General features: G+C 44.1%; 2 protein-coding genes across 2 annotated transcripts in view; both read left to right on the plus strand.

The window, feature by feature from the left end:
* The window catches only part of FKTN (fukutin), an 80,062-nt gene extending 68,201 nt beyond the window's left edge, over nt 1–11,861 (plus strand). Inside the window, exon 12 of the transcript XR_004319376.1 lies at nt 11,808–11,861. The gene's annotated coding sequence lies outside the window, so the exon portion shown is untranslated. The remainder of the gene's footprint in view (nt 1–11,807) is intronic.
* Nucleotides 4,905–13,687, plus strand: TAL2 (TAL bHLH transcription factor 2). Its single transcript, XM_032478121.1, has 2 exons — nt 4,905–5,242; nt 11,808–13,687. The coding sequence occupies exon 2, from the start codon at nt 11,842–11,844 to the stop codon at nt 12,157–12,159; it is 318 nt and encodes a 105-aa protein (XP_032334012.1). The 5' UTR covers nt 4,905–5,242; nt 11,808–11,841; the 3' UTR covers nt 12,160–13,687.
* The last annotated feature ends 1,031 nt before the right edge of the window (nt 13,688–14,718 follow it).

Here is a 14,718-nt window from a genome sequence, read left to right on the forward strand (position 1 = left end):
TTTATTTTTCAAACAGGGATATACCTTCTTTTCTGTTACCTATGAATCATTTATAGAAGGTGTTCATATGTTTTACCAAAGAGAAATTCTCAATAAATACCCTAAAGCAAAAACTACACAGGGCTTATCTTTGACTACACTGCAATAAAATTAGAAATTAATAGCAAATGGTTACCAAAAAATACAATAAGGAAATTCTTAAAAAACTTTCAAAAATAAAAATAAACAACAGATGTTAAAACGAATGGCAAAGACACTGCAAGTGGAAATGCAGGATGACGCTAAAGATATATCAGAAGAAAATCATAGCCTGAAATGCTTTTCTTACTAAACAAGAAAGAATGAAAATTAATAAAAGTAAACACTCTAAGAATGGGAGGTGGAAAAAGAACAAAATAAACATAAGCAAATGAGAAAGAACAGATTTAATAAGAATATGGTAGAAAATGGAGTAAGTCAGATAGACAAATACAGTATGATTTCACTCATATGTGAAATACTAAAAAAAACAAAAACCAAACCAAACCAAAACTGACATGTAGATACAAAGAACAAAGTGGGAGTTACCAGAGGAGGAGGGAATGGGGGAGTGAAATGGCTAAAGGGGGTCAACTGTATGGCAACAAACGAGAAACTAAACTTTTGGTGATGAGCACGCCGTAGTGAGTGCAGAATTCAAAATACATTACTGTGCACAAGAAACTTACATAATATTGTAAACCAAAGTTACCTTAATTAAAAAAAAAAGATGAAACCTGGAAAGTCTTAAAAAATTAAAAATTAAAAAAATTAAAAGATACGGTAGAAATTAATACAGTAGGAAGTTGGGAAAATGATGACCCACAGAGGTAGTTTTTTTAAAAAGAAAAATAAAATGGACAAGCTCTGCGAAGCTAATGAGGAAGAGAGAAGTCATAACATGAGGAATGAGGAAGGTGATAACATAAATGCAGAGATACTTTTCAAAGCTTTGAATAAATGTATATAACGCTTTATTAATGAATGTGAAAGTGTCAAAGTTTATATGTCAAAATGCCAAAATTGACTTGAAATGTCAAACACTTGAAGGAACAAAACCTCCCTAGGATTTACTAGTAAATTCTATTAACTATCAAGAACCAGGTAATTTGTGTGATGAGTAAGTGGATGGAAGCTTAAGAACAGATGTGTGGAAGGAGGGATGGTGTATGACTGGATAAATGAAGAAATAGCTGGATGCACTGGGGGCTGGATATGCAGAATGGGAGAGGGAAAGCGGCTAAGAATGAGGGGAGAAGAAGGGAGTTTTGAGACTGGATAGAGCTATTGCTTGACCTCTAGCCAGAATGGCCTTGGCCCCCAACCACCTAGGCTCACAGAAATCCCTTCTGAAAACCTAGGTTGGTCTTTCCCGATGCTGACAACCTGCACGCAGGACTAGAGATCCAGTATTCACAGGCTAGTCCAGACAGATCAGTTAAGCCAGTAGAACCAGAGAGCCTGACAATGCTGAGCCCTGAGCCCTTGTAGTGACCTTCCCTTCCCTCCCCAGCCCCCTCGTCCCTCCCCAGGAGCCCGCAGGTGCAGTCTCTCCAGGGGGCGGTGAGAGCCATGAATAGTAAGGGTTTTAGCTCAAGCACACAGAGGCGTTTAGCTGCCCAAACCTAATCCCCCAGTAATCGGATTATGTAAATTCCTACTCCAGCCCCTTCCCCTGCAAGACCTCACCCCTAAAATGCTCCACACTGGGAGACCAGGATGGGAGAGGGCCCGTCACTCTGAAAAATCGCTGCTAGTGGGTTGCTGCACCAAAATGGTTCCCCCACCCCATGCAAACATTATAAAACCAACAATAGCGTGGAAGAGACGAATGCTGACCCTGGTTCCACTGTGCCAACGCACCTGTGCTCCTTTCTCTGTAGAACTCATCTTTCCCCTCGTCCTGTCTCTCTGTCCTTGTCCAGTTATACACAGATCCTATTTTACACTTATTGTTGTTTCACTTAGCCTCACACATTTCCAATCTTGTTACCCAGTTACTCCAGTTCTTTTTTACAACTGTAGAACGTGCCATTAAGAATACATTACCTCACAGGTTTTTGGCTGAGATAAAGGGCAATATAGGTTCTGGGTTTAAAATCTTAACACGCACTCTATCAGAACTGAGATGCAGTAGGCAGGCCGGAAAAGCATGAGCACCACGAGGCACCGGGAGGCAGCAGTTCCCCTCCACAGCACACAAAGAAGACTGCCCAGCAGAAAGGACAAATCAGGACAAAGTTAACTGCAAATATTAGATTATGTTCTTCAAGGCATCTTTTGTGCCTATGCGTAATTGACTTGCTAATTCTCTCCTACGCATCCTCCAATCTATCCTCTGACTGCCTCCCTATAACCTGTAAATCTAAACATATCACTCCCATGTTCCAGGTGCACAGTTGCCTTCACATGGGCTGCCCTCTCCTCCACTCCTATATGTGTAATTGCTACCCAGCATTTCCCACTCCTCCACCCAGGCCCCTGTCTTGGGTTCTGTGCTTTGATGGCCCTGCTCTGGCCCTCCTCCAGTGCCCACCAGGTGCCACACTTTGGGTTTCTAGGACCCCTGAATCCAGACCATACTCTGTGTATCCAGAACCCCTACATTTCCGCTCAAATGGCCCCAAGCCTGTTTTCAGAGTCTGCACAAGGCTCTCCCTTAAGTCTATGTGGGCTAGGCGTCCGTATCATATACACAAGGTCCTTCACAGAGCAGGACAGAGCTGTGTTGGGGATGGGGATGAGTCAGGAGTCTCCATTTGTACCCTCGTCCTGGGCCCCACAAATGTCAGAGGCAGCCCTGCCTAAAGACATCCCTTCCACGAACAATCGCTGATCCTCCAGCTAGAATCTTTGCCTCCCTAACTCCAGTTTCATACTCTCTGGCACTCAAGACTGTTTATCTTGTATTTCGCTATTTTTGTCCTATCCTCTTCCTCCTAAAGACTGTGAACTCCTTGAAGTTACATACAGATTTTCTTCACTTTCCTGCCCTCTGAGAACCTAATAATTTGTGCAACAGCTTTTTTTATTTATAATAAGATCTGTATTTATTTTGGGGTGAGGGGGGAAGGGGACAACAGCAAAGATTTATTCCTCACTCATGTTACCTGAGGGCTATGGTTGGCTATGGGTTTGCTCCATGACTTCCAGGCTGAGAGAGCAACCCCAAACATTACCTCCTCATGACTGAGCCCAATCAAGAATCACTCATAAAGGTTCTGCTCCAGCACCACCATGTCAAGCCTGCTCACGTTCCATTGGTTGATGCAAGTCACATGGCCAAGCCTGCTAGTGGGGCGTGGTGGGGAGCAGGGAAGTGCTCTCCCTTCATCTACAGGGAAAGCACTGCCAGTCAGGGAGAGTGGGCAGGGCTATATAATCCTACCTATATAATCCTCTCACAAGGAAGGGAGCCAGTAGATGTAACAATAATACAATTTACCACAGTAAAATGTACAGTAGTCTGTATGCTAGGCACAGTGCTAAATTCTTTACCTGTTTTGTTTTTCTCATTTATTCCTAATGATCCTATTATTGTCCCCATTTTACAGATAAGAAAATTGAGGCAGGGAGGAATGATAGTATTTGCCTAAGATCACATAAGTGGGTAGATCAGAGATTTCAACCTGGGTAATGCAACTCCAAAGTCCTTTGCTTTTATCCACTAAGCTTTCATGCATTTGTGAATTTATTGTGCCAAATCCTATGCTGGATCCTTCAGAGAGCGCGATGCCTAAAAATGTATTTCTTATCCATTCGTTTTATCAACCAACATTTGAAGAATGCCTATTCACTGGGGTTGGGGAGGAGACAGACAAGGTAAACAAGTGAAATATTACTAAATGGGGGTGTGTGCTAAGGAGAAGAATAAAGCAGGGCAGGAGGATGAAGAGTCTTATGTGTGTGAAGGTGCAAATTTAGATATTGTGGTCAGAGTATCCTCATTGAAAAGGTGACATATGGACAAAGACCTGAAGAAAGTCAGCTCCTTGAGGGCAGAAATTTATGTCTGTTTTGTTTGAAGTTGTATCGCCAGTGCCTACAACAGGCACTGGCCCATAATAGGCACTTAGTAATAATTGCTGAATGAATGAAAGGAGGTGAGGGAGGGAACTGTGTGGATAATTTGGGGCAAGAGTATTTCAGGTGATGGAAACAGACAATGCAAAGGCCCTGAGGCAGGAGGGTGCCTGATGTATTCCTGAAACAGGAGAAGTCAGAATGGCAGGAGATGAGTACCCTCCAGGGAAAGAAGGAATAGACAGATCAGGTAAAGGATATCTGGGAGCCATTGTATTTCTGGTGGGCAGGGAGGAAATTAGGTTTGTTTATTTGTTTTTAATGGAGGTACTGGGGATTGAACCAGAATCTTGCGCATGCTAGGCGTGCACTCTACCACTGAGCTAGACCCACCCCCGGGAGCCACTGTAAAGACTTCAGCTTAACTCTAAGTGAAATGGGGAGTCACAAGTTTTGAGTGAGAAGTAACAGGATCCCGACTTGGGTTTTCATAGGGTCATTCTGGGAGATGTTGGACAGAAAGAGGCAAGTGCAGAAGCAGGAAGACCATTGAGGAGGCCCTGAAATACCGAGTCCTATGCTGGGCACTCTGGAAGCTGGAATGAATAAATCCAGGAATCCGTCCAGCGCAGTGATTGTTAAACTCCTCTGTGCATCTTAATCTCCTGGGATACTTAGTAAAAACACAGATTTTCAATCCCATTCCCAGCAAACATGACCTGGTGGGTCTGGTTGTGGATGTTGAGATCTGCCTCCCCTCGCCCATGATTCTTGAGCAAGTGATTCTTGAATTACAGTTGGAGATCCACTGGGGCTTAAATGATTGACATCTGATGAATTAACTGCGCGGCACGGACTTTCCGAGGTCTATAGACGTTGAAGAGGGTTGATTCGGACCTGCTGTAGCCAGGGCAGAGGCAGGCGGGACTCCCTCCCGTCCTCAAACCTTACACAAAGCGGGGTTCTCATTCCGCCTCTGCTCAGTTTCTAGGACACAGGGAGGCTGGTCCCAGGAAGCGGGGTCGCGGGGGATGGGGAGGGACCGGCGGGAGTCCCAGGCAGGAAGGGGCCCCCGTGGGCCCCCGGAGACAAAGAGCGGTGTCCTATAAAGGCAGCGGCGGAGGCGCGGCGCCCAGGCGAGGGCGCACACGGCCAGTGACTGTGACAACTACGGCGGGGGCTCCGAGTTCCTGGCGAAGAGGTGAGTGGACTCCGGGAGGGATGTGGGCGCCGTCGGGTCTTGATCGCCGGCGGGTCTTCCGCACAGCTCCCCGAGTCCTGGCGGCACTCGCCCGGGAGGGCAGAGGTAGAGGCGACTTGGTGGCAGCCACCAAGGTGAATGGGTGTGAAGACCTGGGGACTTTCTGCGGGTCAGGGGCGGTAGCATGGCTCTGGAGGGGCCTGGCTGGTCCCGTAGAGCTTGTTGTCTGGGCCACTGCGCCTTGATATGCAATGCCTGGGACATCCCAGGGCATCTCCGAGGGCGGTTTAGGTAGCTTCTGCGTTCGAGTGAGCGACTCCAGGATACCCGGAAGGTGCAAACTTTAGCAGAGATGTTTTCCCAGACGTCAGAATTTGGGCATAAGTTAGGCACTGCCTGCCAAGGGGAGCAAAAATTATAAAAAGGAAAAGGGAAAAGCCAGGAAGTGAAGCGGTCGAGGGCAGCAGGTTGGGCGGGGAGGGCAGCAAGGTGCAGGTGTTGAGTGCATTTTGGAACAAGTGGCACTCCCAGTGCGCCAGGTGCCCACCCAAAAGGCCGGCATTCATGGTAAATGCACATATTTAGAACATCATAATGCAGAATTGTCTAATGAGAAAAGTGATTGCATAATTGTACATACTCTGATTTTTAAAGGATACATATATTTTGTAAAAACGATATGTGTGTTATAAATACACACACACCAAACTGGCTACTGCAGGGGAATGAGACTGAATAGGTAGATAGACGAGGGGGGCTTTTTGTTGTTGTTGTTGTTTTATCACGTACTGCTTGATTTTTTTTTTTTTCTTAAATGAGCATGTGTTACTTCTACAATAATTTCAAAAGGCAAAGCTGTGCCTAGTGTTAGAGGTTAGGTACCTTCCTCTAACGCAGCTATATAAACCACCTTTCTCACGCGCCCTCTTTCTTGACAGTGTTTTCACTTACTTTTAAAAGAAAGCTGAAAGAAGAGATAAATACACAGGACCAGGAAGAGAAATGTAAAGTCTTACGAGAAGAGAGCCTTGTGAGTCCGAATGCCTGAGACAGGCACCGTAGGAATGTGTGCCTGTGCTGCAGCCTTTCTAGCTGACCTGGGCTTTGTGTCCAAGAAACACCCATGGGAAAAAGTAGCACCTCCTAAGCAGGGGCGTTGGTCACCTTCTCCTGGGGGCATTATTGTTTTTCTTTTCTCCAGTAACCTGTTACCTTCCTGGTGACAGTATAAATAGAAGTTTGTACACACCTATAATCCTATTCAATTTACCGTGACATTCCTCCTGCCCAGGCATTCTTAACCTGAGGCCCACGACACCCCTCCCCCCAGGGGTGTGTAGACAGAATTCAGGGTTCTATATATTTGGATAGGAAAAGAATTGCATCTTTATGTCCACTAACCTTTAATCTGAATTTAGCATTTCCTTTATTTATGAATGTGAGTAATAAACTACAATGGCACGAGGAGTGCTGATGACTTGGCCATTAACAGAAATCATAGAAAGAAATTATTCTTTCAACTCACGTTACAGATGTTGCAGATCTTCTGAAAAAAATCATTTACGTATCACTCCTTAGAAATTATAGTAACAGATCTAACTTTTTAATGTGTTCAAAAAGTCAGAAGTAATACACAGGTATTACTGTATTGCATTTTAGAACTATTTTAATCCTTATTAAGTATAATTGGTTATTTTATATGTCTGTGTATTTTAATTCATGTGTTTAAAAATCTTACTCAGAGAAGGGAACCAAAGGCTTTTTGCTTTATGTATTTGAAATCATTGTTCTGAGATGAAATCCATTGCTAGGCTTCCCCAGACTGCCAGAATAGTCTGTGGCACAAAAAGGGTTATGGTCCTTGACTCAGCAGGCGTCGGTGGTGACATAGCTGCGTGAATACCCAGGCCTGGGACACAGGCTCTGCCACACAGGCCTGTGTGGCCCAGGACAAAAAGCTCACCCCTGTCTCAGCATCTGTTGGATGTTCTCTGATTCTGTGGCATCTGGAGTATTTTTTTAAGCTGTTAAATTACACTGAATCAAGATTAGCAGCTGTCAGTCCTTGCAACTGGAAAAAAAACACGAAATGACATTTTCCTTAGATTTAATAAGTACTTTAGTAATTTTCCTGTGACCTCTACTTTGAGTTTTTTCCGTTTGTTTAATCACTGGTTTCTGTTTCTCCCTGTGGAGAAGGAGAGTAACACACTTGAGGATAAGTCAACAAGCAATTATTAAGCACCCCCTAGGATGGCAAGCTAGGATTCAGAAGCCTGCCTTCTCTTTTCCCCGCTTCCTCCGTCTGCTGCTGGCACAATAGGATGGAGCGCTCTTAGAAGAGAACACCAGTTAGTTTATCCTGCCTAATCTTTTTCTTCCCAGCTTGAAAAAGACCCCCCATGGGACGAGTGAATGAGCCAAAGCCTCTTTTGACAAGAGAAGCTTAAAGGTAACTTTGCTCCCACAGCCCTGGCTGCAAAACAGCCAGCCTCAGTGTGAACAAAACTCGACAGTTTTTAAATCTCCTTGATAATTTAGGTTCAAACGTTCATATTTTAGGTATAGTCGGGTATAGGTCTGACAACGCTCATATTTTCATTGTGGATCAAAAGGCCACGGGTTATTTAGAAATGACTTAGGTTAGATAAAAGGCAAAGGCAGGGCATCGTGGCATTTCAGCACAGAAAGAGGTCTTGGGGGTTGCCCCTTCGGTTTGGAAGCCCCCTGGAATGCTTGTGTTAGTGCTGCTTCTCTGCTCCTACCGCCCCTGGGCTTCCCTCTCTGTGTCACAAGGCAGTGGGCTCCTCAGTGTCCAGCAGCCCGTAGCGTCGGTAAGTGTTGACAGGAGAGCTTGGAGCGCATGTGACTGTAGTGGATCATGGGTCCAACTAGGAGTGTCTCCGCAGAGAAAGGAAATAGACCTAAGGGGCTGGCAGAGGGAACCTGCAGCCAGCCAGTGCACCTGGGCTGCCGGGACTCTGCTCACCGCAGGTTCTTAGCGCAGCACTGGGCTCTCCAGCCCAGAGAGAAACAGGAAAGTCCACGAGAATCTGCATGGGGAGATGTCCTGGGGGCATGTAAATGATTTTAAAATGCTTTTCTCTGGAGTAATAAGAATTTTTATCTGTATAGGGAAGGGAACCCTTATATTTGTTAAGCACTTTTGTGCCAAGCACATAGTGTCTCATCTGTATATTTATACACTTTATATAGTGCCTCATTTAATCCTCACGAGAACCCTTATGATGGCTTTGTTTCCATTTTCCAAAGAAAACTGAGGCTTAAAGAAATGACTTTTTTCAGAATCATATAACTAGGAAATTGGGAGCTGAGATTAAAGTCAGATCTTTCTACATTAAAGCCCATGAACTTTCTTAATTTTTTTCTATTATGAAGCAAATAATATATGAATACTTTCTTATTATAAAAATGTAGAATAATACCAAAGTATATGGAATAAAAATCACAAGTCTCCTTTGTCTGCCTTCCACCAACCCACTGTCCTCCCCTAAGGAAGCACTGTTCACAGTTTGGTCAGTCCTTCCACACACACACACACATCCATAAACTCCTATAGAGTGAGACAAATACATAAATAAAGCTCAGACCTTTTCTCCTGCACTGTGGCTTCTTATTAGGAAAAAAATAAATTACAATGAACATTTACTTTTCCCTGTTTTATTTGTAGATACAATAATTGTAATTGGGGGGTTGGGTATAGCTCCATGGTAGAGCACATGCTTAGCATGCACAGTGTTCTGGGTTCAATCCCCAGTACCTTCATTAAAAAATTATAAACATTTAACATTTATTGAGCACTTACTATGTGCCAGACATTGTGCTAAGGTGCTTTACGCATGTAATTTTATGTGTCCTCACAGTAATACCCTGAGATGCCCTTTGCTTATGAGGCATTTGAAGCACCGAGAGGTTAGGAGATTGCTCAAGGTCACACAGCTAGAAGGAGTAGAGCCAAAAACCAAACTAGGGTTTTGGCTCCCAAGCCTGTATTCTTAACTACAACAGGGACTCGCCCGCTCCCACCTCCTCCCCACCACCGTGGCCGACTCCTATAGAGTCAGGGATTGGTGGTAACAGAGAGGGACTTGTTCCAGTTACCTGGGATCATCATTTGGTTCCTATGGAAGGTCAAAGATGCCAGTACACTGTATAGTGAAATAACTTCTGGATCATGTCTGCATCTCTGGGCCAACCGCAGCAATGTCCACAACACCATCACTGCAACCAACGCTGCTCACGTGTGTATACAGCGTGAGTTAATACAAGGAAGCTGTGCGGGGCACAAAGCAAATGCTCTCTTTGCTCTTATTTTCCTTACTCTGTAGTTCACAGGATGCTTTCACATGCAGTATTTCATTCAATCCTTGCAACAACCCTGTGAGGAGCGAATGGTATCATTAAGCCATTTGACAAGTGAGGCTCAGGAGAAGTGACTTACGCAGCACCTCACAGCTGGTTAGTGTTTCGTGCTGTGACAAGAACACACACCTTCTGAGGGAGAGGGTGCCCCCCCCATTTTGTACCCCTTCTGTTCTTTCCCCCAGGATGGCAGGTATCTTGTATCTGAATGTACTGCTTCCTTCTTTTTTTTTATTTTTGAATTTAATTTATTTTTTAATTGAAGTATAGTTGATGTACAATATTATGTAAGTTACAGATTTTATACAGTATAGTGATTCACAGTTTTTAAAGGTGATACTCCACTTATTGTTATTATAAGATGTGGGCTATGTTCCCTGTGTTGTACAGTATATCCTTGTAGCTTATTTTGTACATAATAGTTTGTATCCCTTAATCTCCTCAATACTGCTTCCTTCTAATACATAGTTCTGCCAGGTCTTGGAGCTCCTGTTTGGAGAGTAGAGCAGTGTTCTCCACGCTGGCCGCACGCTGAGATCACACAGAGTTGTGCCGCTTGGATCTCACTTCGAGAAAAAACTTGCAGTTTAGCTGCAAGGAGTGCGGGTAGCTGACAGCCTTCAGTGTTCAGGGTTCTGCCTCCATTCTTCCCGCAGCCCCCAGCCCATGACTGAGTCCGGCAGTGCTGCCGAGCCTGCGATTTCCGCCCAGTGGGGTCTCCTCTTCAGGCAGTCTCTGTCCCAGGACTCCCTGTTGGGCTGACTGCCACTTTCCTGGGTCTGCATCACCGACTGAGGCTCTTCTGACCAGTCCTGCCGCCTCCCTGCTTTCATTTTGCAGATGTCAGATGTGCATTGCAGTCTGAAGACATCCTTTGCCCAATTCTGCTCGCTTCTCGTTTTATCTTTCACAGGCCTTAACCTCCAATAAACTGCGTGTACATCCAACTCCAGGTTGGCATTTACTTCCTGGAGGACCCAGCTGATCTACCTGGGGAGTTATAAAAAAAATACCGATGCCCCCAGAGATTTTTATTTAATTGGTCTGAGGTGCAACCTGGGTGACTCCAATGAGCAGCCCAAGTTTGAGGGCCACTGAGATAGAAGAAAAGTTGAGGGGCACAAGTTCCAAGTGTTTTAAATGAGAAAAGGACCTGCTTTCTCACAAGTCACTGGGGCCTCAACAAATCATTTCTTTGGTTTCTTTTCATATAGGATGGGCCCATCCTTCCCTACCACATGTACCAATTTTTAACCCTCCAACTCCTTCCTGAAATGCGGGCTGTTGTACAAACAGCAGGTGTGGAGGGGAACTGGCATCTCGAGAGGCACCTAGCGAGTTCCTGACATTCTACCTGATGTACTGTAAACGTTCCCATGAATGCATGTTAACCCAAGCCTCCTGAACAAAGGGGCCCAGACCTCTCAGAGCTAAAAATGACACAGTTAAGATTTGGCAATACATGATAATAATCTCCTCTCCTTGGATTGGAAAGGTCATCCACATTCAACCTTGGGGAGCCTGGATATCTTCGACCATCCATGCCAAATCGCCACCCCACCTGCGCTTTTTCTTGTCTTCTGTTGCCACACTAAACCCACTTCTGTTCTTCATACACCCAGGTTTCAAGACTCTTCCTCACCCTGTTCATTTTCCACTAAATGTGGTCCAGTGTAGATATTTTAGCTCTTATGTGGTGGGTCCAATCCTCCAGATGAGGTCGACCAGCTAAGGGGAGAGTTGTGCTGTCACCGTCTTCATTCCAAATATTATCTTGTAAATGAAACCTAGCACCACAGCTTTTTGTTGTTGTTGTTAAGGAACCCACCTTCAACTCCCTATTGGCTAAATATAGATTTTATTCAGAAATGTACTCAGTCTTACACTGTGCTTGATTCTGAACAATTAGGAAGAGCTGGTTATAAAAGAAGGAATGGGGATATTAGGATAAAACAACCTTGTAACTGGAGGCTTCAAAACAGCCAGGGGGAAAAAGGCTGAAGTGTGGTGTTCTTACCCTTCTGCTTCCTCTGCCACATTTTCTTCCCTTCTCAAAAGGAAGATTCAAAATCCCTGAAAATATGGAAATGCATTTCCTAAAATCTGGGTGAAGATGATCATCTCAAGTTCCTCGCAGGCTGTGTGCTACCCACCAGGCCTCTGACGAGGTATTGGCCCCCAGGGCCCTTTCTCTTTCCCACCCCAGGAACTCCAACATGACCAGGAAGATCTTCACAAACACCCGGGAACGGTGGAGGCAGCAGAACGTCAACAGTGCCTTTGCCAAACTGAGGAAGCTCATCCCCACTCACCCTCCTGACAAGAAGCTGAGCAAAAACGAAACGCTCCGCCTGGCCATGAGGTACATCAACTTCCTGGTGAAGGTCTTAGGGGAGCAGAGCCTGCAGCAGGCAGGAGCGGCCGCTCCAGGAGACATTCTGGGCCTCTTCCCCCACGGACCCCGCCTGCCAGACAGGACTCTCCGTGCTGACTACCAGGTTCCTTCCCCTGGTCCAAGCTGCCACATTCCCTAGTGGGGCTCTGCTGTCATCACCCTGGGCAGCACTGGTTCAGAAGTCACTGGCTGTCCACAGCCTCCTGCACGTTCCAGAGTCAACTTGGTGAATAATTTGTGAGGCACAAATTTCAGTTTCAGAGGAGGTGGCTCCGGGTCAGCTTCAGGGAGCTGAAAGGAGGCCATGAGAAATGTGGCTTGGGGGACCACTCCCTGGGGCTGCAGGCAGAGCAGCCTATCTCTGCCTGTTTTATAAATCCAGGTTCTGCATAAGGTGTTGTTTGGAAGAAAAAAACAGGTTACAAACTGGTTTGAAAATCACCATTGAAAATCACAGTATGTTCTCAGTTGTATGAAAGCAGTTTTCTCAACAGATCTCAGATGGATGAGCAGAAAATGCTTCCCTCCAAACGTAAAGTTTGTTTTGAAAAATGAGGCATATTTGATCAAGGGTGAACAGCATAAGACAAATGAAAAGATAGCCTTACAGAAACCAACCTGGAGACCTGCAGGAAAATCTGTGGAGAAAAGACCCTCCTGACACATGAGGATCACAGGAAAGCAGCGGACTCCTGTGGAAGAGCTCAGCATCCTTTATCTCTATGGAAATGGGAGGGTCACTCGCCCCGAGCTGTGTGTATATATATATACATATATGTATATATATATATGTATATATATATACACACACACAAACATACATACATATATACATATATATATGTTGTCTCTAAAGCCAAATGGTGGATTATATCTGTGAGAGGAAAGGACTCAATATATGAGAGTTCCCATTTTTTTTTAATGAAAAACCGTTAGCTAAAATAGTTTCCTAACCCCTTAGTTTCACATTAGTCAGGTATTAAAACTTAATTCAACCCGAATTCCTGCTGATTTAAGACCTGTAAAATCCAAATATAATTATGAAGATCTAAATATTACCATTGAACAGCTCATTTAACAGAGAGCTTAACAAAAGATTTAGAGTAGACAGTAGGAATACAGTACTGGACTCTAATGGATTAATGAATTTGTGATTTGTCTTCTCTGCTATGGAACGTTAAGTCAGTCTTATGCTGGGAGGGTGGTACCCACAAAGGAATCAAACAGTGTGGACCCGGCAGAATTCACCACCATGTGCTTGAATTCAACGATGAATTCCATAGTCTAGCCCAGAATACAAATAATGTCATTTGGTTGTCTCTGGGACATTTTATTTCCACAAAGTTCTTGACAGTACATTGGTTTTAAAACCTTTTGAGCCACAGATAGGTAATTGATGGATGTGAGATTATGCGTTTCCAGTGTATACACAATAGGGGAATGTAAATTTTCTGCCACTCTAGAAAGAAGATATTTGATTTATGAAAGGCTGAAATAAGCCTTTTTGGTTTGGTGATCAGAAGAAATCTGAAGCACCTTATAATTAGACTCACACCTTTTCAACAGTGTTCAATAATCTTCTTTATATGCCTTTTGATTTTTGATTGAATTATTGTGCTTTGTAGAATGTGACTAGAAGTACCAGCCAAAGATTTTATTTATTGATGTGTTTTGTGAGTTTTTTTAATCATTGATTATAATTTGCTATTTAACTATTAATTTATTGAAAATAAAGTATTCAAAAAATAAATTGGCTTTTTTTTCTCTTTAAGAAGAATTTCACAAATTTACTGAGCACATCCACTGATTCTCTCCATCCTCACAGCCACTGTTCTGGCTTTGAACCTCACTCTCCCCCTTGTCTTTAGTCTAGAAAAAAAATCTAGCACTCCCTAATTAGTCCCCTCCCTTCACTTCACCTTTCACATCGCTCCCTGATTGTTCTTCTCAAACCACAGCTTTGGTCAGGTCACTCCCTTGCTATCAAGCCTTCAGTGTCTTGTCCACCAGACTGAGACAAATGCCCAGCAAACTAGGCTTTCTGCAGCCTGGCCCAAGGTACCCTTCCCTTTACCTTCCACAATTGCTTAAATATATTATACATGCTCATGAAATCACTTCACTTGGTGGTCCCCAAACATGTCCCACTCTTTAATACCTCTGAATTTACATCTGCCTGCACTAAATTCCACTTGCTAAAACCCTTCATGACTGATCTTAAATACCACTCCTTCAGGAAGCTTGACTCATCTTAAACACCATCTCTTACATGAAGTCCTCCTAGATTTCTACCACTCAATCTCTCCTTTCTTAGAATCCCCTTATGTGCTTCAAGACCCTTACTTCTCTCACCTGTTCTATAGAAACCTTGTGTATGTTCTGTCCCCAGCCACAAGTTAAGATCTTCTTGAGGGCAGTGACATTTTCAAGCATTTAATCCTTATAACAGCCCTGCCAGGGACCTCCCTTTCAAAATGAGAAACTATGTCAAGACTGGCTCCATTAAGAATACTCCTCTAGCTTCCTCTAAAAGAAAACATTGAAATGCAACTTGAACCAGGTGAATTCTCCTGAGAAACCCAAAGTCTAAAGCTCTTCTTAAAAGTTTGTTTCTTAAAATATCCATTCAACAGGGACCTTGCAGCACCTGCCTGACGAGGTTTCACCACACAAGAATGGCTTGAGATGACCCAAATAT

The sequence above is a fragment of the Camelus ferus genome, chromosome 4, assembly GCF_009834535.1.
Source record: "Camelus ferus isolate YT-003-E chromosome 4, BCGSAC_Cfer_1.0, whole genome shotgun sequence".
Classification (NCBI taxonomy): Eukaryota; Metazoa; Chordata; class Mammalia; order Artiodactyla; family Camelidae; genus Camelus; species Camelus ferus.

What these genes read in the sequence shown, in the direction of transcription:
- TAL2 (XM_032478121.1), top strand. Translation starts at nt 11,842, where the DNA reads ATGACCAGGAAGATCTTCACAAACACCCGGGAACGGTGGAGGCAGCAG.